Below are 21,983 nucleotides of genomic sequence, written 5' to 3'. Positions count from 1 at the left end.
CCCAAAAAAAAAAAAGAAGGCCTTTTTGTTAGAAAAATACAATCGCATCATGTTGAATCATTGAACTATATGCATATTCAATCTATTTTCAATTAACCTTTTACATACCCGGGTCCATAGCACTTGACGAGGGTTTCTCCATAGCCGCTTTCTCTCGTCTCTCCTTCTGCTGGTCTCATTTGTTCCCTTCTTTATACAATTGATAAGGTTTCAACTAATGAGTATTGAGACCATTATATAGACTGGGAATAGTCTCCCATAATGGGCTCAGTTGTTAATGGGTCCACACATAATAATACATACTTTACACAATACATAACGGTACACTGAAGCCACTATCCACTAAGGAGACCACCTCGGTCTCCTCCTACATAGGGTTCCATCCAACCATGCCATCTGTCAACATCCATACAACTAGTTGATACCCATACAATGACTGGATGCTAGTCCACATATAGGAAAATGTTTCACTTTTCCCTTTTTAGTTATACTAACCATCTCCATGTTACTATTTCAGAAATTAATCCTATGAAACAAGTTCCAGCAATAGTTCATGGTGGATTAAAGCTGTTTGAGAGGTACTTCCCAATTTTCATTTTGGTCTCTGTCAAACTTATGCTCTGGACATGAATGTAGCAGTGAGCTTGTCATTCTGTTTTTTTATATTGAAGCCCCACCATGATTTCTGTTGTGAACTTCATGAGTGTTTCCTTTTTCACCTTGTCCTTGGCACCTAAAGTTCGATAATCTTGATTTTTCCCTTTAATCATTCTAGTTTCTGAGATACTTGGTGCAAGGTCTATCTGGGCCAGATTGGACAGGGTTCTTCAACACAAGGAGGAGTGGATGAATTCACTAAACAACCTGAAAGTGCTCTCTTCCGACAATGCCCCTCTTCTCATCAATTTTGAAGCTTCTTGGTTTAGGGTAGTTTTAAATTTCAAAAAATGTGGCTGGCTCACGATCCAGTTTAAGCAATAAGATTGAACGTTTGATTTTGAATTTGTATGTTCATAACTACTGCTCCTTTAGTTTAACATGTTTGTATCATGCCCTGCAATTTTTGTTCTCTGGGTTTTCTGTATTTCATTAATATAACATGTTTGTTTACACTGATTTGGCTTGGTTTCTATGCATTCTTGCATTTTACTTTGCTCTTTCCTTTTAATTTATTTTCCATTCACCCAAAAAATATTTTGGAATTGCATATTTCTGAGGTTTCATCTGTTAACATCTTTTTATGTGGTACTGCTTCACTGGACAAGCTTGAATAATATACCAGCTTTTCATGGATTTATTTGGTGAAGTGTGGGTGGGAGGTTGAGTTTATGTTGAGCCATACTTTTTTTCTTTTTTTTTTTTTTTTTTTTTTTTTTGGGGGGGGGGGTTGTGCTATGGTAGTATTATTCCATTTTCCCAAATTTCCGTATGGTTAGTTCTTTCTGTCAGCTGTTTTATCTTCCTGATTACTTCTTCAAACTGTCTTTTGTGGGATCGTCTTCCTAATTTGTTTTTGTTTTTTCAGTAATGCGATTCTGCGGTATCTTGCTTGTGCATTCCCAGGAGTTCCAGATCATTGGTAAGTGGAACTATCCTTTTACGCGAATTGATATTTTTGTGGCAGAGGTTTTCAATATCTGTCAATAATCCCCATTTAAATTTTTAATTCCATTTTTCACTGCATGATAGGTATCCTGCCGATCTTTCCAGGAGAGCTAAGATTGACTCTGTCTTGGATTGGCATCATTTGAATTTACGCCGTGGTGCAAGTTCTGTAAATTCGACCTTTAATATATATGCTTCCATTTTTTTTTTCTTAATGAAAACATATTTTTGCTTTTCTATCTTCAGCTTTCAAGAATTGTTTGATATTTTCATAAAACCGTAGATAATATTAAGAGACTTAATCTTGTACTACAGGGTTCTTCTTGTCTTTATTAGGTAAGCTTGTATAGAACTCTTAAATTATGACCTGGGGGGAGCAAGTCATGAGAAATGGATTATGGAATGATGTGCATTTTTTTAGTTAAGTTTGGTGGTTTTGGCGATTAATGTCAAGTGCTATGTACATTGGTGCAACCTGGGTTCAATAACCCTGCTTTGAAATCGCTATGGGCTGTTTCAAAATAAGAGTTTAGTGTTCAATTCTGTAATTATGAGGGATAGTATAGGACCCTTTTTAGAGAAAGAAACAGAATTAAGACATTAGAGTAATTAAATTTAAAAGGGAAAGAAAAACTTAGAATTTGAAGTGATTATAAAACAGAAATGAATTCAGAACATAAGTTCTTTTATGTAATATAAAAGGATGAGGGTTTAATGCAAAAAATGATTCAGGAAACGGCTTTCCGCAAAGTGGGTGGGGGTGGGGGAGGCTGCGTATATTGTGACCCTCCTTGAACCCCATAGTGGTGAGAGCCTTATGCACTGGATACGTCCTTTTTTATCCTTTGCATTACAACAGAACCCATGACCAGAACTTCAAGTGTAAATTTCTCGGAATGAAACCAATCCAGCGGAGACGGGAGGATTAGATTTCAATTCAATCTTCAGAAACTATCCCACCATTGTGAGGTTTGGAACACCACCGGTGACCGAAGCAGTAACCTTTGGTTGATGGTTTTTTTATCCGATCTCTTACTTCAAGAATACTATTGGCTATCATGTAACTATTAATTCTCATCCGTTAGCCAAGTTTTATTCATGACTTCTCATATGGCCATGCAATTTCATCATGTAATCAAATTTTGAGCATCTGTTATGGTCATGATCTTCTTTGTTGGGGACTCACTTATTCTTCCTTTACAGCTACCTATGTTCAGAGTACAGTACTAGGACCAGTACTCGGTCGTACGAATCCCCAAAAAGCTTCTGAATCTGAGAAAATTGTGGCAGAATCCTTATCAAGCATTGAAACCTTTTGGCTTAAAGGGAATGAAAAATTTCTATTGGGAAACTCTCAACCATCTATTGCAGACCTCAACCTTGTCTCTGAAATTATGCAACTCGAGGTAAAACAACCACCCCCCTTTCAAGCCACTCGCAAAAAAATTTGAAGAAGTTGCTATTTGAAAGACTTTGAAAGATTTTTCAGGTCCAGGGGTTGCATTTTTTAACATTTTGATTGTCATATTTATATATCAAGATTACTGTAATTTCTATTATCCTATGCTCTTATTGAGATAATGTGAATTTTATTCTCATTGATTCAACTTGTTTGATTCCTTTTTCTGTGAACTTTTTCCTGAAGCTGTGCATTCTGTTGATGCAATTTATTGGGTTCTGTTGGTCTGGGGCTGACTGAAGTCCAATCCCATGCATTGGGTGTTCTACACAATATTTTCAGACCAAAAATCAACTCAAGGTTCTCAACTCGTTCCACCCCTAGTGTAATTTGCTTAACCATCTTATTGTTGGGACTCAGGTACAAAACAACAACTCAGCCTGATTCCAACTAAATGGGTCAGCTACATGGATCCTTGTCCTCCAATCATATCTTTTGACGTCATACTTAATATAGGGCCTTAGCTATGCATATCATCTTATTGTTGGGACTCAGGTACAAAACAACAACTCGGCCTGATTCCAACTAAATGGGTCAGCTACATGGATCCTTGTCCTCCAATCATATCTTTTGACGTCATACTTAATATAGGGCCTTAGCTATGCATATCTTTTCTTACCACTTCTCCTGAGGTTATTTTAGGTCTACCTGTAGCTCTTTTAGTTCTCTCAATATTGAATCAACTCACTCCTCTGTACTGGAGCATCCAAAGGCCTCCGTTGAACATGGCCATGCCATCTGAAATGATTTTCTCATAGCTTATCATGTGTCAGAGATACTCCTAAATCAGCTCTAATACAATCATTCCTTAATTTATCCTTCTTAGTTTTACCTTTAATCCATCTCAACATCTTCATCTCTGCTACATTGAGTTTATCTACATGATGCTCCTTAATTGTCCAACATTTCGCACCATACATCATAGCGGTTGTAAGATTGTCCAATAAAATTTGCCTTTAAGGAAAATTAAACTAGCATGTGGGATCGTTGCTTTCCATAGAATCCTGACACTCGCATTTAATCAGGTTGACTGGGGTCTAAGATCAGTTTAGCCTTGGTTTCAATGTGGAAGCTAAGATAGAAATGGATTCTGAAATATTTGATTAATTGGTATTCTTTTGTTTCAGGTTTTGACTGAGAAGGATATCAACAAGTTCTTGGGTCCCTACAGAAAAGTTTTGCAGTGGGTTGAGGATTTGAGAAATGCAACAAATCCTCATTTTGATGAAGCACACAAAGACATATTGGGAGTGAAAGAGAAGTATCATGGTTTAGCTGAATCTACCATTAGAGGAATGTTACCATCACAAATGTAAGTGTTCAGGGAGAGGTTCGGTTCCAGCAATCATCAAAGCTGTATGTGTTCAGGGAGATGTTCATTCCGGCAATCTGCAACTATTAGTATCAAAGACAAGTAAAATCTAATACCGAAATCAGGGACGGGGAATCCTGAAACTATAATTTGGAGTGTGTTATGATAGCAGGATCATAAAAATCATGAAAACTTACTTCATATTCATGCTAGTTTAATTTGGGTTATAAGTTGACTCTGGAAATAATGGAATTTCCTCTACATGCTTTGATTAAAAGCTTGTAGTACTTGACCAGAAATGGTTGAACCCTGGGCTAATAGGGTTGAGCCGCCTTGGCTGGACCAAGGGCCATTCTTGAGCTTGGAAGGCCCCAGGTGGCTCCCCCCAACCAACCCCGCCACACAACCCCCGCCCAAAAAAAAAAAAAGAAGCCAAGGGAGTAGGAGCAGCCAAATGCCTTGTGGGAACTGCCCAATAATGCTCCTTTCCTGCCCACCTTTATCCCTTGATTTGGCGTGGATCCTCCTAGTGGGGAACTTCATTATTTGGATTTGGCGGATTTGGTCCCCTGATTCTCCTAAAACTGAGACATCTTAGGGCTAAGAAAGTTTCACCACCAAAACCTTACTTTTTTAGTGAAGAGGGCCTCAACACTATAATGGCCCTAAACCCACGCACCCCCACACCACCCCCCCCCTTAAAAAAAAAAATCTACTTAAACACCAACGAGACTTGAGAAAGACTAGAAAACTAGAACAGCACTAGACGAGGGAGGAGTGATAATAAAAATTGGGAGGAGTTCCTATACTTTTGACTACTAACTAAACAAAGGGTGCACTTGATGCACGAGGTTCTTGCCTGTGCGAGGTCCGAGGGGGGTGAGAACTGCATAGTTTTACCTCGAAAATGTCGAGAGGCTGTTTCGACCGCTTGACCACTAGGTCGCAACATCCATGCATTACTGTTGGACTGCTTAACTACTAACTATCCTTCTCTAAATCCAAATTTTAGTATTCACTACCTGAATTTCGAGAATCCCCCAAACCCGAGAGTGGTTGCAGTACGAAAGCATCAAAATCCTCAACAACCCTTTAAATTTTTGAAATTTTTTAAGTTCTTAGTTATTTGCCAAAATGTGATCTTGAAGGCATGCTGTTGTTGTCCTCAATAAAACTTCAGAATCATGTCATTTTATTTTTAATTTTGTTTACTAATAGAAAAGGATTTTGAAATTTGATAGGCTTCCATGCCAAGAATAGGTTGCATTGCATTTTTAGCGTAATAAGTTTTATCAAGCTTTCTTCCATTTTTAGGGTTTTAGTGAGATCCTAATCTTTTCCATTTGAATTAGATTTGATTTACACCTTATATATTATTAAATAGGGCAATGAGAGATTTGTAAATAGACTTTCCTTTTTAAGGTATTTAGATGTACTTCCTCTAAAAGATTAGTTTTCAATTCATCATTTTTTCCTATTATTTTCTTTTCTTTTCTAGATTTTTTTTTCTTCTCTTAGCTTCCAAACACAGCCTAGGGGTAGAATATCGGTAAATCGGGGTGTCTAACACTTTCCCCAAACTATAACTTGACTTTTTTCCAATCTCATGGTCGAACCGAGATATAATTTGGAGTCAACCCGAAACAAAGACCATTAAAGCTAATAACTAAATAAACATACATTTGGGTCTTAGATCTCCTAATCTAGGCCGCGATTTTGATTCGTGGGGCATTCTTTCTCAACGCATATCCACATAGAAGTAGGGGTGCAACAGGCCTAGGTTGGGCCGAGCTTCTTAAAACCCTAGTTCAACCCTGAGTCCTCTTAATTGGGCTCAAACCCCCCCGACCCTCAAGGCTGCAAAACTTCAACCCAAGCCCAACCCTTACCTGACCTGATTGACTTTGATTTTTCAGGGTCGAGCTGGGATGATCCTGATTGAACCTGACCCTGGTTTGCCATCAAGGACCAGGTATACCCTGACCCTAACCCTGTAAAATATGAAATAATTAAAAAATAAAAATATTCATAATAAAAAGAAAGAGATAAAAAACAAAAAGTCACAAATTACTTGTCATTAGGAGAACATTATAAAGCAAACATTCAAACAATATGAATAACTCAAACTATTATAATAAACATAAAGGAGATCATCCTAAGAAAACAAATAATCCAAAGATGTTCATCTTAATAAGGCAATCTAAAGATCTCAAAACTTTGTCATGAGGAAGAGGAGAATACCCTAAGAAAACAAACAATACAAAGTCAACATTAGGGGCAAAAATCAGGGCTGGGTCGTGCCAAAATCAGGGCCAAAAGTCAAGGTAAAAAAATTAAGGCTAGGTACAGGGTGGGTTGGGCGGGCCAAAGACATCAATCCTTTAGGATAAAAAATTTCAGGGTCGGGCTAGCCCTCAGGGCCAAAATTTTCATGTTGATATTTGTTTGGGATGAAGGTGGGCCAAGGGCGGATTCAGGCCGTCAGGGCCAAACTTGCACCCCTACATAGGAGTCCATGCCTAATCTAAAGAGAGTGTTAGGGTGAACTCCACGGTTCATTATGTGAGAGGATGTGGGAAGAAATCTCCACTATAATCTTTTTCATGAAAATAAGGAGAGAGAGAACGCAACCTGGTCGCATGGCCCCTATGCCCATGTAGGCCAATGGAAACATGCACCAAGTATCCAACAGGGGACGACAATTTGGATCTGTTGCTTGTACGATCACCTAGTCGTACAAGTCAATATCCAATACCTGTTCGCACTCTCTATCATTACAAAGATGAAGTGGGGTATATTTGGAAGCAAAAGGGACACGTATTGGATGATGAGACGTAAGATGAGATCGTACAAGCTGTTGATCTTATCTCGGGGGATGGCATTGTCAATTCACCGCCCTATGTTGTGGATGCAGGAGTATGGTTTTAGTGCACAGGATCAAAATTGGGTATCGAGCATCATGAAAATTCGATATGGTATTAACACGGATCAGTGTCATATCGCTCCTAAGATGGTATCACAAAGAAATACCCTTGATTTTCCTAAAAATAAAACAGTTTTTTTTTTTCAACCCTAAATTCCGGGAAATTTTTAACTGTCAAACGGAAGATATAAAGCATGGAAGCAACAAATCTCGTCGTTAGAGAGGTAAAGAACTAAAGATACCTATTGAGCCTGAACCCTATTGTTTCTCTGCCCCCTTTAATCCTTTATTGTGTTTTCTGTTAGATCATGCAAGCTCAACCTGCAAAAGAAGCTGCAGATTCCAAGTCCATCGAAGACATCTTCGAATCTTCTATCAATTTAGAAGAATCTCATCTGGAGGAGGGCTTTAAAGAAGGGTTTAATGATGGTTTGGTCTTAGGACAGCAAGAAGGAAGAGAGGTTGGCCTCAAAGTTGGCTTCGAAGTTGGGGAGGAAATAGGGTTTTATCGTGGTTGCGTAGATGTCTGGAACTCTGCAATTCGAGTCCATCCCAACCGCTTTACGCCTAATGTTCAGAAGAACGTTAAGCAGATTGAGGAATTGATTAGGTTATACCCAATTCTGGATCCGGAGAACGAGAGGGTTCAAGAAATTATGGATTCTTTAAGGGCCAAGTTTAAGGCTGTTTCGGCTTCCTTGGCGAGTTCGTTGTCTTCGTCGTCGTCGATGAAATTGGAGTACAATAAGCTATCAAACTCTTCCGGGACTGATGGTTTGGATTTTTGAAGTGGATGACAGTTTCTTGGTACCTTTACTTATTGGATTTCTCGTTCTTTCTCTGTTTTAGGGTTCATTTGTAACTTTCCCCTTAGTTATGAACTGTAAAATTAGTGTATCTCTTTAGAGTGACGCAATAAGCGTATCTGAGCATTTTGGAGTTCCTCCTAATGGGTTTAAACTTTTATTGGACGATGTGTTTGATCTTATCTGCGTACTTTTAGGGTGAAATGTGGAGTTATTGCGAATGGTTTTGTTTGATCTTGCGTTGGTTTTCACTACCAAAATTGGTTAACAATGTTTGATGAATAGTTACCTGCATATCAAGAACCTCATATCATAAATTATGAAAAAAGGATAGAAATTAAGATCTTCAATCTTCATGCTTATTTTCTCGATTAAGATTCTAAAGAGAACCAATATAGAGTCAGCATTTTTAATTTAATCTCCGGTTTATTTATTTGTGGCTCTTATTTTGTTTTTTTTATATGCTTTTTTGTGAAATGAAAATATGTGACAGAGGAGTCATTCCTCATGCTACTGGATAAGCTTATCTACTATTTATTATTGTAAGCATATGGCAGAGATCTTAGAAATCTTGGCGCCCCAGACCATAAACTTGCTTGTCTACTTAGGTCGAGATCCTTTACTACTCTCCTCTCTACCAGCTTCGCCTTGGCTTCCTTACCACCATATACAGGGGCCATTTTTTTTTTTCATTCAAATAGTAACAATTCGTTGAAAAATGAAAAGGCAAGGGCTTTCTCATGAAAAAATCAATGGTATTTAGTTTTATTTCTCTAGGAATAAACTGGGGCTTTCTCTGGAAGTGTTCATACAAAGTTCTGGGTGTATTAGTGAAATGCAATCATGATGTATTTACAAAACTAGCTGTTAGGTGCCTTTTCCTGCACTTTTGATGGTATTGTGGTATCAGGTCAGGTTTTCAAAAATAGTTATGGATTGTCACTTTCTTTCTCAGACCAAATGACATTACTACGAGCCTAGTAACTCTACTGAAACGATAAATTCTTTGATTTGCCTGAATTTTCTAGACATTTTGCACAAACCAGTGACTTGCCTGAGTGAATTTGGCTTATGCAAGGTGGCCAGGTCATGAAATTTCTTTATGTTTTCAACTTAAATAACCAACATTAGTTTTCTACTTTTTCTGATTTTTTCAAAATCAATAGCATTTCTTGTGTATTGAACACTTTGAATAGATTTTTAGAAATTCACAATTGAGTAGACCTAATGGGTCTTCTTATCCACAGAGCAAACTTCCTGAGATCAAGCTTTTAATTCCTTATCCAGGTGATTAGCACAGTATTTGTCTTTATTTTAAGCCTACCCCGGGTTGTCTATCTCTCTGGGTCCATCAGGGCTTGCAAATATCTTGCATTCCTTTTTACTAGTTTCTGGCCTGAAAAATGCAGTTTGTCATTTTAGTAATTGCTTAGTAGTATGTGGTCACAGAGAAGCATTTACACGAAATTTCTTGTATAAATCTTTGCATTCTACCATCTTTTTGTGCAGTTTCCAGAGGGAGAAGGGAGAAAAATGTTGAAGTTGATGCTTGCTTGTTGCAAGGTCTACATATCTGAAAGCCGAAATAAAGAGGCACTGGAGTCGATTGAAAGAGCTGCCAAGCTATTCCCAGAAGCTTCTATAATCAACAAGTTCCAAGATGAAGCTTACAACCGTGTTGGTTACACTCTTGTCTCTAAATTAGCTCCACACCCACCATTGGGCTCTGGTTCACTGAGAGCATCTGTGGTTTCCATGGTCAAAGCAGCTTTTGAAGTCATTGATCTTGAATCACACTTAGGAAGTCATCCTCGGCTTGGAGTTGTTGACCACATCTGTTTCCACCCTTTGGCTCAAACTTCTTTGGACCAAGTGGCTCAGCTTGCAAAGGTTATAGCGGCTGACATTGGCTCTGAACTACAAGGTTTGTGCTTTATTTCCTTAAGAAATTGTCTATGCAAGTTAAATACAAGTGATTGCAAAAAATAGTTACTAGTTGTGTCTTAATATTGTCCTCCATTTAGTAAATGATGTTATCACTTCATGTCTGTTTGGTCATCAAATTGTACCCAATAAAATGATTTACTGGACCATGTATAATGTTCCTTCTGTAATCATCAACTAGTTATGCTCTATCAATTGGAGTTGTGACAGTTTTCCAATCAATGTACCACCCTTTTGGATGGGCACCCTCAAATATTAACATAATATACGCTCCCCAGACTCCCAACCCATGAACCATCAAGGGGATTGTACTTTTTGGGGAATCTTGGATTTCTTTCTCTCTATCCTGTCTGTGTATCAAACATACACACAATTTTTTTTTTTTTTTTTGGGTGGGGAGTGTTGTATAGACACTTGCTCTATTTCTTCTTATTTTAGTTCTGCCATCCTTCTCTTGTCCCCTTCCTATTGATAGCCTTATTTGGTCATCCCAATAGCCAACCTTTTTCTTTCGACTACAGAACGACGGGCAAGTTATATTCACCTTGGCCAGGTATTGAGATGCATATACTTAGATTGTCTTGTATTTAGAGTATACCAGATTATTAAGGGGCAATGGGGCATCCCGCCTGGCCTTTGCACTGCAGACAATTTCCTTATTGCTTCTCTTAATATAGTGCATTGCTTTTAATCTCCTGTGTCATATATTTTATTTGGGCAAGGGAACCCTGTCCGTCTAGCATTCCCCACACCCAGACACAACTGGGTGCGAAAAGACCCAGCTGCCCACACATGTGCTGGGTATTTTCTTCTCCTGTGTCACATGACAGGGTTCTTTTCTTCATTTTATTTATTACTTTTGGTTACCTTTGTTTTCCTTGTTGCTTTGCTAAGTATCCATAACATATATGTCTGCAGTACCAACATTTCTATATGGAGCAGCCCATAAAGAAGGGAGAAAGCTTGATTCTATTAGAAGAGAACTAGGTTATTTCAAGCCTGACTCCGAGGGGAACCAATGGGCAGGAGGGCCTATATCTGAGTCTCTGCCAGTGAACCCTGATGAGGGTCCATCGCAAGCAGCTCATGGTAAAGGCGTTGTGGTAATTGGTGCAACCAGATGGGTAGATAATTACAATGTACCCGTCTTCTCCTCTGACATCAGTGCTGTCCGCAGAATTGCCAGACGGGTTAGTGCACGAGGTGGAGGGCTAGACTCTGTGCAAGCTATGGCGCTTGTCCATGGTGTTGACTTAATTGAGGTCGCTTGTAATCTGTTGGATCCTAACAGGGTTGGAGCCGATGAAGTCCAGCTCGAGGTTGAGCGGCTTGCTAGAGGAGAAGGAATTGCTGTAGGAAAGGGTTATTTTACTGATTTTTCTCAGGAAAAGATAGTAGAAAATTACTTGAAATTAGGTTATCTTGTGTCATAGAAATAAAACAATCAGGCAAATCATGTTTTACAATATGTTTGTTTAATTATAGAATTTCTTTTGGGGGGTGGCAAGTTAGGTTATTTTATTAGTGAAAGTGTTGAGAAACCCTAAAGGACCAAACTTTCTTTTGCAAGTGTGAGCAAAACAAATAAAAATTGTATCTTCTATGGATTCTCTTCAGGATCTTCTGTAAAAAAAACTTTTGTCCTCTAACCTGGCCTGTAGGTCGCATTTAGCTTTTACTGAAGCAGGAAACTTTGTGCCTTATTTTCATTTCATGTGAAGTCCGGTCTCCACATGTGAGGGAACATCTATCTACCACTGCTTCTGAATAGGAACCCCTTTGGAGACAAATACCTCTCGCATTCGGTTCAAGCTTTCTTGGACCCTGCACTTGACTAAGGCATCCATCTGAGTGACCCCAAGGGTGTAGTTCAGTTGGCAAGGGAGCATGCCTAGATCGCATGCATTCTATGAGTTCGATTCCCCTTACCCCTTGAGGCTAGCCCCACAGTTTCTGGATCCAGCTCCTCTGTGGTGCAACAGGGCTAGCAGTGCACATCTGATGGCCTGGAGCACCTGAGCATGGACCCCAACACATGGGCGTGTGCCTTTAGATGCTCCAGGCCGTCAGATGTGCACTGCCACTTCTGTTGTGCCATAGAGGAGCCACGCTCTACAGTTTCTATGGTTCTCATAGGGGAGTTGGCACTGACCCAACTTGTGTGTATTAGGGCGTAAATGTGCGTCCAAGGGATTAATCGGGCCAAAGGTTTGGATACCTTCTTTTGCAAAAAGAAAAAAAACAACATCCATCCGAGTTTTACCCTGATACGTAATAGGTTTACAATTTGGAACAAATATTAAAGCATGTTTGGACTTTAATGCACCCAAATGAGGTGATGTTTGGACTTTAATGCACCCAAATGAGGTTATTGTGATAGTGATATTCATACGCTGTAGAGCATATAGAGAAGAAAGGGTTGTTGATGGGCAAGAAATGCCATGCAGGTGAGTCACTAGTCACCACCAGTCAGCCATTTGGAGTCCTTTTGGTTTTTGAAGATGCTAGAATTTGCCAATTCTGTTTCACTTTTCTTTTTCTCTTTTCTTTATCCTCTGGAATTGTCCTAGCATTTCTGGTTTTACAGCATGAGTCTGAGTTGGCCATAAATTTGATTTCTACATCAGAACAATTTTCGATAATGAATTTCTTAGGTACTTCCAAGAAAACTTTCAATGCAATAGGGCCCATTGAATGATCAAATAGATGGATAAACTGAAAAGGAAGAAAAGTAGGAAGAAGGGGGAAAAAAAAAAACTCTTCTCACTCTTCCCCACTCCCTAAAAAAACTGTTTTTTATTATTATTATTTTAAAGTTTTTTATCCGTCCACCAGGTAACTGACTTTCACTTCATAGTTCATGTGGGTCATTCATCAATCACAATTTATATATCCAATAATTAAAGGTTGTTTCCTTTCTTTCTTTTAATTTTGGTAGGAGGTTGTTTCCTTTCTAATTTTTAATTTTTCTGTAAGAGAGGTTGTTCCCTTTCACTTTCATGTATTTGATATTTTTTATCAACGCCCATCACATTTGAGTCGGTTTTGTCTCAAAATAAAAAAAAGATCCATTGGCCCCGTACAAGCGTAGAAGTTGCACTCCTGGACCAAGAACACTTGTCCAACATCTAAATTAACTATAAGTTAGGTAAAAAGATTAGGCATGCCTTCAGCTTTCCTGAAGGTAATAGTTCAATCAATGGGGACTCTGATGCAAAGGGGCACGTGAATCATTTTCAAAAGAAATCAAGGGAGAGAATGACTAGGCTGAACACCCAAGCAACATGCCAAGCCTTTTCCCATTTTTGGGATAGGTTGGTTTTGATGACATAGCCCTTTGGGGTAGTTGTTGAGATGTGGCAAAAGAAAAAGCTGTACATTTGGCGTGTATTGCTCTCTCACACCCTCTTTCCTTCAACTCACCTTCCATTCACTCTCTCCCTCAATCTACCTACTCCTACTAGACAAATCTTTTCACACACCTTCATGGTGGGATGTTTAGATGTCATTACATGTGATTCGCGGGTAGATCTTCTACCCTTTATTTATTTTAAGATTCATTCTTAATCGATAACAAATAGAGACAATATATATATATATATATATATTTTCATTTAAATTATGGAAAAAGATTAGGATAAGGGAATATGTGAATGGACAAGTAGATGGTCATTGATCATGAAAACAGATAATGCTGTGGGCTAGCTTCTATCCTGTGGGGTCTTTTCTTTAAGTTTAAGTTTAACTCAGACAAGAAGAATCAAATGTGGTCCTAAGAAGCTAGCATACAAGTAAAATCTTTTTTTCTATTAATTTTATTTTGATATTTTGTTGTTTATTTATAATGTGGGTTTGGATTATAGTTAGTGGTGCCTTAATCACTGAAGTATTAATATTGACAAAATTAGAGTACTAAATGGATGGTTTTGATGAAGGAAACCAGCAACTTTTCTTTTGGTCTGCTTAAGTAAATCATCATATACCATATTATAAACAATTTGAAAATAAAATGGACGGTTAGCTATCTTCAATAATTGAGCAATGGTATGTAATCCGTGAGATCTTTGTTTTATGTGTGTCTCAGTGACATGTTACAATGTCAATGGCTCAGGACTTCATTATATATGTGGTTTTTGTCTCAGTTATAGACTGTTGCAGTGGATTTTCAAGAGAGGCAAAGAGAGACACCTGAAGATCAGAGGAATGGATTCCAATCCAAGTAGCAAGGTAAGGGCTCAAACCCTTAAACACCCCCCCCCAAAAAAAAATAGAAAAAAGAAAAAAAGAATCCCCCACATTAAGCTATTGATTTGTGTAGATTGCTTTAGATGTTCATTTTTCTGAGTGATATGAACAGATAGGTGATTGGAGAGGAAAGTCAGAGGGACAAAATATTGTCCTGTGTGAGAGAGAGAGAGAATCAGTTTATGGAGGTAAAAAAAAATGCACATAAGAAATCATTTGAGGGGGGAGCTCAGCCCTCAGATCCCAATTCTCTCCAGTTTAAGTACATTTCTGTGTGTGTGTGTGTGTGTGTGAGAGAGAGAGAGAGAGAGAGAGAGAGAGAGAGAGAGAGAGAGAGAGAGAGAACCAGTTTATGGAGGTAGAATACTGCACATAAGAAATCATTTTGAGGGGGGGGAGCTTAGCCTGATCCCAATTCTCTCCAATTTAAGTACATTTCTTTTTGTGTGTGTGTGTGAGAGAGAGAATCATTTTATTGAGGTAAAAAACTGCACATAAGAAATCATTTGAGGGGGGAGCTCAGCCCTCAGATCCCAATTCTCTCTAGTTTAAGTAGATTTCTTTTTGTGTGTGTGTGTGAGAGAGAGAGAGAGAGGAGTACTGCACATAAGAAATCATTTGAAAGGGGGTAGGGGGAGCTCAGCCCTTAGATTCCAATTCTCTCCAGTTTAAAGTGCATCTTGATAACAGTTTAACCCTGCAGTCATCAGAACTTTCCAACCCTCTTAAGCCTAAATAAATTGGTCTTTTATTTCACCATTCCTTCTTGTTTGTTTTAATTCTTCCGTGTTATTGCTTCCATCGAGAGCAGATCAGGTCTTCGTACAAAAATCACTTTTATACGGGTTTAATCCACACAGATAGAATCCATCCAAAGACAAACCCTGAGGCAGATTTCATCTCTGTGGATCGGACTGTACGAAGAACGTGATCCACAGTCGCTTCCATCTCACTAAAATACATGATATCATCATCAAAATTCAAAAACAAGAACTTTATAACCTCTAATTCGAGGGCTTTGGTTTATATTCTGATCTCTATCCTTTGTTTTTCATTATCTGAGCATGAAAACCAGAAGCAAGACATGAAGAAGACAATGAAGCAGTCAATGCTGCTATGTTGTAAGCTTTTCATCTCAGAATCCCGAAACACTGCAGCATTAGAATCGGTGGAACGATCCGCTCGACTCAACCCTGAAACGGTGGTCGTGAACAAGTTCGAAGATAGAGCTTATAACCGAGTTAGGTACACGATGGTATCGTATGTGACTCATGATAACACGGGGAACGCCGTGTATAGTCCACTGCAACAGACGGTGATTGCGATGGTGGAGGCAGCTTATGAGGCCATTAACCTGGAGCACCACTCCGGTGCTCACCCTCGGCTTGGCGTGGTTGACCATATCTCCTTCCATCCTCTAGCTCGGGCTTCCTTGGACGAAGCTGCTTGGCTCGCTAAACTTGTCGCTTCCGATCTCGGTAACAGACTCCAAGGTACCTTACTAGTTACTACCATTCGTCTTCTTCTATTAGACCGTTTGATTTGGAACCGATAAACTGTTTACTAATTCGTTTGGTTCCGATTTTAAAACGTGAAACCTTTCATATACCGGTACATTATTGAACAAATTATGGGAAAAGAACGCAATCTGATTGTGCAGCCCCTGCACCAGCACGAGCCAATAAAGGGTGAGTTTTTTAGATTCTATAGGGGTGTGTCGGGGTGTCAATTCGTGGCCCGACCCAACTTAACCGACTGGGACCGACCATTTATAGATTGGCCCGTGGCCCGGACCGTTTATTAAACGTGTCGGGCTTGAGCCCGGCCCATTTACAAATGGTCGGTCTTGGTTTTGCTCCTTGGATCGTCGGGTGCTTGACCGAGACTGACCGAATAACTCCCGACCGAGATCGAGCTATTGTGTACCGGCCTAGCCTGACCCTTTAATGATTGTAGAATACCTATTTTACCCCCCAAATTAAAGAGTAAAAACTAAAAAGTAAAGACATGTTCACATTTTAAATAATGGTTATATTTGGTATCATTTATTGATTTATTGTCATTTTTTTGGGCTTGCATGATTGAGCTGGATTATAAGAGCACATTTTAAAGATGGGCCGTTTAAAAATCGGTTAAAATCTGTTTAACATTAAATATGTCCGTAGCCCGACTAAAGCCCGATTATAGCCCGAGGTCGACCGATCGAATATAAAGCATACCATGCCCTCAATAACTAAGCCCGATTAGTCAAATGGGCAGACACAGTGCAGCCTTTGAAAGTCTTTAAGCCTGATTAAGCCCGATCAAAATTGAATCGGCCCGACCGGTTGACACCCCTATGGGTGTGGGTATCATTTTGGTATCATTTTGCCACCCTATGTGCCTGAGTACAGGGGTTGGTTGGCCATGAACCGTTCAATTAACACCAATTATACCAATAAAAAAAGTTGGTCAGTTTTGGCACTGTACACTAGTGTTTTATTGTGTATTGATACTATTTACATTAATATAGAATACTTTTATTTCTTAAAATCACAATTTGGGCCTAGATCACCTGGTTCAAACCCAGCTATGGTTTTGGTGCTTGGTATCGGTTGGTGTCGATAATGATACAGATGCAGATTGGCTGTTTCGGACTTGATTGGACACTTTGCCCCTCAAGATTAGGGCTGTCAATACCTAAACCAAATCGGTAAAACCACCCAAGATCAAGCAGATTGAACCCAAAACAAATTGACCGTGAACTTATTGGGCCGGTTTCAGTTTGGGTGATTGTAGCCCTGCTAACAAACTGAATCAAAAATTCAATTCAAAACCCAGACCGAAACCAAAATAAATTGGTAAGAAACAGAAAAAAGTCCAAAATCTGTTAGAAAATCAAGTTTTTGCATAGTTTCGTATGGAAAATCAAACCCAAACCGAAAAGAAGAAGAAGAAGAAAAAAAAAAAACCTGAAATCAAACCGATTACAAATTGATATAAGAAATCGAAGCCTAACCAAGACCAAATTGCATCGAATCTGAAACCGAAATTTCCTTATTGGCTTGATTCCAGTTTCACCATTCCCAAATTGAAACCGATTCAACTCAGACCGGAACCAGGCCAAACCAACCCATTGACACCCCTACTCAAGATACAGATACAGTTTTTCCCCCTATTTTCGATGCCACCACTATGGAATCATGTAGGTATTGATCGATATTGTGGGGAACAGCCAATCTGATCCCGATACCTAAAACCATGAGCCTAGCAGTTCAAATGTAGGTTTCGATTTGGGATATTCAAACCGGTTTAATAAATGGTTCAATTCTGTCTTTTACCTTTCATTCCTTGAATTGAATTGGAACCAAATCAGGAGGGGAAGTAGGTAATAGCTAGGAGGCTCAAACTCAAAACCTCCTTGTAAGCATGGGTTTTTGATGTTTCCACAGTTCACCAACTACGTTAGGCGTTCTTCATGATTCGCAATTTGGATTCATTGATTATTTGGTTTCTTCTCCTGATGAATTCTTATATTTTGCAGTTCCTGTATTTTTATATGAAGCTGCACACCCAACAGGGAAAGCCCTTGACACCATCCGGCGTGAACTCGGGTACTACCGGCCAAATTCAATGGGTCAATGGGTCGGGTGGGCATTACCCGAAATCCTCCCAGAAATGCCAGATATGGGTCCATCTCAAGTTTCTAGAGCCAGAGGCATTGCTCTGATAGGGGCAAGCCCCTGGTTTGCTACATACAATGTTCCAGTCATGTCTACAGATTTATGTGCTGCAAGAAGAATTGCTCGGATGGTGAGTGAGAGAGGGGGAGGACTTCCAAGGGTTCAAACACTTGGTCTGGTTCATGGCGAGGAGTCGACCGAGATAGCCTGCATGCTATTGGACCCGAACCGGGTCGGAGCTGATCGGGTACAGAGCCAAGTGGAGATGCTGGCTGCCCAAGAAGGATTGGATGTGGAGAAGGGCTATTTCACTGATTTATCCCCAGAGATGAGTGTTGAGACTTATATGAGACTAGTGAATGGTAATGAAGTTAACATGGTTAGATGAAATGATCTAAACTATATTCCTGACTCTGGATATTTGACATTTGAAATTTACAAATTGAGAAACACCCACATCTTCTTCAGGTTTGTTTCTTTGAAGTTCTAAGGACATGAATGGTACGCATGATCAGAAGTATTGAACCAACCACTGTTCTAAGAATCGGAATCATATCAGCCATATCGGCAGATATATATCGATATCACTAAAGCCCAATATCGCACCATTGCGGATCAGCCAATTGGCCAAACAGTCGATTTTCTTAATTGAAATGTGGTGTTTTGATCTCGAGACCAATACAGACTAATACATATCAGTATTGGTTTCAGCTGAGACTGATTCGAGCTGATACAAGTACAGATACTGATCTCATACTCAGTGATGAGAGGTTAGTAGAAAGAATTCTTCAATCTACAGGGTCACCCATTTGCCACTCCTGACCAGGATCTCTCATCACAACAGTGTAAACAGAAAAATCATATACAACTTTGGTGTTCCATTCTGATATTTTACATCAAAATCCTTTACAGTATATTTATGCTCTAATGTACAGTTAGGTTTGTTGGTTCTACCTTCAGTGAACACCCTTTTTTGTAAAGATCATCTGCCAACAACTTTTGCAACAGCCCTTGCAACCTCTCAGCACCTGGACCAGGCCTAAAAACTGAATCATTGCCTCTTAGGCAGCAAGGATCAGCTCCACCATCAGAGCTCCCAATGCACCATCCGCCACGAGCAAACTGGCCCTCAGGCCGACCTAGAAGTTCCCGATCAATCTTGTCCAAGACTGGGTCATCCTTTGCAAATTTCCTAGCAAATACAGCCCCACTTTTCACCATGTTGTTGAAATCCTTCGCAGTTAAATAGCGAGGATGTTGCTTCGGAGGATTGTCCCAAGCAATGTAGTGAAGGTCATGATTCACAGCAGTGTTCCAAAATTGTTCAGTGTTGCATATTACAGTGTGGAAGTAGCTTTCGGGGGAGGAGATGAAATTCGTGAAATACATTAGGACAGTCCGGGGAAAGTTGTCCCATCCCCAAATGCAGAACTCAAGAAATGAACGTGTAAGCATAACCCATGCTGAACCTGGAAATGGAAAGGAAATTTGTTGGATCACCCATAATCTTCATGGAGGTAATATAGAACACGAGAAAAAAATAAATATAACACTAAGAGACTTGCAAAATAAGCTTTGTATAATTTACGTTTCAGTTTGCTATGTAGATGAAACACAATTTCAGGGGCTGTGAAACATAACATCTTTCCTCGACACCGACAGATGATAGTACCATAGCAAACAGTACTACCCAAGAAGGAACAGTTGATTGGCATTCTGTGAGTTATTGACAGTTAATTTGTATGATCAGACACTGAAGAACATCAATACAGTTATATGGCCACTCTACTTAACAACTGGTTTTTTCAAGACCATCCAGGGAGAATGGGAGAAAACTTGAATCATTTACATTACTAGATGAAGATGGTCTATGGGGGAAAAAATCTTATACTACCAACTTGAAATGTGGCATCTTTCAACATGTTGGTCATAGGTCCAAAACTTGGAAACAACCTCTTCAGCAAAGCAGGGAGTAAGGCTGCGTACACTTGCCCCTCCCAGACCCTACAGTAGCGGGAGCCTCGTGCACCGGGTTGCTCTTTCTTTTTTTTTTTTTTTGAAATGTGGCATCTTTATACGATTTGCTTCACAGAAATTTCAACAGACCATTAAGGGAACAATCATGTCAATTCTCTATATTATTTTTATGTGAAAAATATCATGTAATCAAGGAGAAAATAGGATGATATAATAATTAATATATAAATAATTCACCTGTAAATAACTTAAATGATGTTGGAGGTGACCGACGCTGGCTAGTCCAAAAAACATCGAACTTCTTTGATAAGTAAAGACCCGGATCAACGATGATTGGTCTTACTCTGTTGTGCCTGCACAAGTTCATAAGATTGATATGTAGGGTGCGCTTTGACAGTCCAGTTGACAAGGAGCAATTATTTCAAAAGAGACATTTTTTTCCATGTCTACTTACAGTTTCCACCCAACTATCTCTGTATGTTCTATGAAGTTGAGATTCCTAGACAAATTAGAGAAAACATGAAGCAGATCTGCACAGATTAAAGAAGACGAGATTTTTCACATACGGGCATATTGGACATAAATAATTCAGCCATCAAATGATGAGACAATAGCTCAGGAGTACATAATAGGAACCAATAGAATGAACATGATGAACTAAGGACTTTTATGAAGTGTATGCCAACTTACAATGAGTATTCCCAGTATGCAAATTACCAATAGTAGGGAAAAGTTTCAATAGAATTATGAAAGAATTAGTGAAACCTATAGTCCTATACACAAAGTACAACACCACCAAAGAGGTCACATCAGGGAGAGAATACCTCCCATACAACAGAAATAAAATCAAGAGAGGATTCAAAACCTTCAATGAGGGATACATTATCTAAAATTATGCACTGGAAATTTTTTTTTTATTCCAGATCCAAGTGGCATAAGCATACCTCATGCTTCCATCTGTCTTAAGTGGCAATTGATAGCCTCTTAATTCAAGACATCCAAAAGAATACCTTCCCACAAATAGCTCATTTCAGAACCAGTATGTTCTTTAAGAGAGGTTATTTCTAAGATATGAAATTAGACATATAATCTAATATAATGCTATTGCAAATTGACTTTTTCTTTAAACTAAATATCTTTTCCCCTCAAATTAGCATCTTTTTTTCCCCCCCTAATCCCATGCCCAGTGGCATGGGATGGGTGGGAAATGTCAATCAGTGGAGCCTACATTCAGATTTCAGAATTTCTGACAGTTCAAGGCCTCTTTAGCTACTAAACACTGTAAGTTCCAGTAAACCATTAGCCCAACATATCTAGCTACCTCATCCCATGTAATTACAACATTTGAATTTGAATATATCACGGCAACCCAAACCCAGTCAGATAGGCTGCACAGTAATGGCATTATAACATAGACAACAATTTCTAATGTTTTGGAAAGGATTGCTAACTTAATAGAGATCAAGATTTCTATTTAAATAACAAAGAATGAGACGTCAGGCAGTGGATAGCAATAGAAGGGGATCCTAGTAGTCCCACAGTCTAGTGTATGACCACTTCCCAACCCTACCTGGCACCCCCAGGCCCCAACCCCTCAACCCACTCTTTCAATGACAAGAAATTTCGTGTCCGGGTGAAGGAAAACAATACAGTTGATGGTTAAGCCATTCAGGGGATGATTTTCAGTGCTTCCAAAGTATGCTCACATATTCGAGCTGTTTATCTTAGGCTAGTAACAAGCTTCTATCATTTAATGAAACATAATATGAATCAGAAGAAACATGTGACAATCAAAATTCAATTTGTAGATGAGTTCCCATAAAAAATAAAAATAAAAAGGTGCAAATTGTAAATTGATACAATTAAAATATTATCCAAGCCCCAGACTGCAGTACAGTTGGATGTCTTGAATGACACTCCATAAAACTTAGGAATGACAACTGGTGGTGCATGGACTTTAGCCAATGCCAGACCCGACCTATTTGAAACATTGCTCAACCTCACCCTGTGAAACATGCATTCTACCAGGCAACTGCCCCCACCCCGCCCC

At 39.2% G+C, this 21,983-nt stretch overlaps 4 protein-coding genes across 9 annotated transcripts in view; 3 read left to right on the top strand and 1 right to left on the bottom strand.

Annotated features, from left to right (window-relative positions):
- LOC122093232 (glutathione S-transferase T1-like) overlaps positions 1-4,653 on the top strand; it is a 6,074-nt gene extending 1,421 nt beyond the window's left edge. The window contains exons 3-7 of the mRNA XM_042663514.1: positions 518-578; positions 1,526-1,579; positions 1,690-1,769; positions 2,809-3,011; positions 4,192-4,653. Coding sequence (XP_042519448.1) covers positions 518-578; positions 1,526-1,579; positions 1,690-1,769; positions 2,809-3,011; positions 4,192-4,380 — 587 coding nt within the window. The 3' untranslated portion in view covers positions 4,381-4,653. The remainder of the gene's footprint in view (positions 1-517; positions 579-1,525; positions 1,580-1,689; positions 1,770-2,808; positions 3,012-4,191) is intronic.
- Positions 4,654-7,374: 2,721 nt separating this feature from the next.
- LOC122094238 (formimidoyltransferase-cyclodeaminase-like) lies at positions 7,375-11,740 on the top strand. Of its 4 annotated transcripts, XM_042664979.1 has the most exons (4): positions 7,375-7,523; positions 7,605-8,047; positions 9,635-10,029; positions 10,968-11,740. In XM_042664979.1, exons 1-4 carry the CDS (start codon positions 7,494-7,496, stop codon positions 11,480-11,482), a joined length of 1,383 nt encoding a protein of 460 aa, XP_042520913.1. In that variant the 5' UTR covers positions 7,375-7,493; the 3' UTR covers positions 11,483-11,740. The 4 variants fall into 4 exon arrangements, with proteins under 4 accessions (XP_042520913.1, XP_042520910.1, XP_042520912.1 ...); XM_042664976.1 differs by lacking the exon at positions 7,375-7,523 and having other exon boundaries at positions 7,924-8,106; positions 9,615-10,029; XM_042664978.1 differs by lacking the exons at positions 7,375-7,523; positions 7,605-8,047 and adding an exon at positions 8,093-8,831 and having other exon boundaries at positions 9,615-10,029.
- Positions 11,741-13,536: 1,796 nt separating this feature from the next.
- LOC122093702 (formimidoyltransferase-cyclodeaminase-like) lies at positions 13,537-18,580 on the top strand. 3 transcript variants are annotated; one of them, XM_042664111.1, is made up of 4 exons: positions 13,537-13,574; positions 14,192-14,276; positions 15,370-15,787; positions 17,818-18,423. In XM_042664111.1, exons 1-4 carry the CDS (start codon positions 13,552-13,554, stop codon positions 18,342-18,344), a joined length of 1,053 nt encoding a protein of 350 aa, XP_042520045.1. In that variant the 5' UTR covers positions 13,537-13,551; the 3' UTR covers positions 18,345-18,423. The 3 variants fall into 3 exon arrangements, with proteins under 3 accessions (XP_042520045.1, XP_042520046.1, XP_042520044.1); XM_042664112.1 differs by lacking the exon at positions 13,537-13,574 and adding an exon at positions 13,952-14,093; XM_042664110.1 differs by lacking the exon at positions 13,537-13,574 and adding an exon at positions 18,425-18,580 and having other exon boundaries at positions 14,126-14,276; positions 17,818-18,318.
- A 222-nt stretch (positions 18,581-18,802) lies between these two features.
- Positions 18,803-21,983, bottom strand: part of LOC122093701 (beta-glucuronosyltransferase GlcAT14B-like) — a 6,881-nt gene continuing 3,700 nt past the window's right edge. The window contains exons 2-4 of the mRNA XM_042664109.1: positions 20,388-20,463; positions 20,171-20,286; positions 18,803-19,425 (exon numbers count right to left, since the gene is read on the bottom strand). Coding sequence (XP_042520043.1) covers positions 18,881-19,425; positions 20,171-20,286; positions 20,388-20,463 — 737 coding nt within the window. The 3' untranslated portion in view covers positions 18,803-18,880. The remainder of the gene's footprint in view (positions 19,426-20,170; positions 20,287-20,387; positions 20,464-21,983) is intronic.

The sequence above is a fragment of the Macadamia integrifolia genome, chromosome 11 (assembly GCF_013358625.1).
Source record: "Macadamia integrifolia cultivar HAES 741 chromosome 11, SCU_Mint_v3, whole genome shotgun sequence".
Taxonomy (NCBI): Eukaryota; Viridiplantae; Streptophyta; class Magnoliopsida; order Proteales; family Proteaceae; genus Macadamia; species Macadamia integrifolia.
Note: the sequence above shows the minus strand (reverse complement) of the source record. Positions and strands in the feature narration are given on the sequence as shown.

Coding starts and splice junctions, on each gene's coding strand:
- LOC122094238 (XM_042664979.1), top strand. CDS start 7,494: ATGGAAGCAACAAATCTCGTCGTTAGAGAG. Junction 7,524..7,604: donor CAAATCTCGTCGTTAGAGAG/GTAAAGAACTAA, acceptor GTTTTCTGTTAG/ATCATGCAAGCTCAACCTGC. Junction 10,030..10,967: donor CATTGGCTCTGAACTACAAG/GTTTGTGCTTTA, acceptor ATATGTCTGCAG/TACCAACATTTCTATATGGA.
- LOC122093702 (XM_042664111.1), top strand. CDS start 13,552: ATGTCATTACATGTGATTCGCGG. Junction 13,575..14,191: donor TCATTACATGTGATTCGCGG/GTAGATCTTCTA, acceptor TTTTTGTCTCAG/TTATAGACTGTTGCAGTGGA. Junction 14,277..15,369: donor ATTCCAATCCAAGTAGCAAG/GTAAGGGCTCAA, acceptor CATGAAAACCAG/AAGCAAGACATGAAGAAGAC.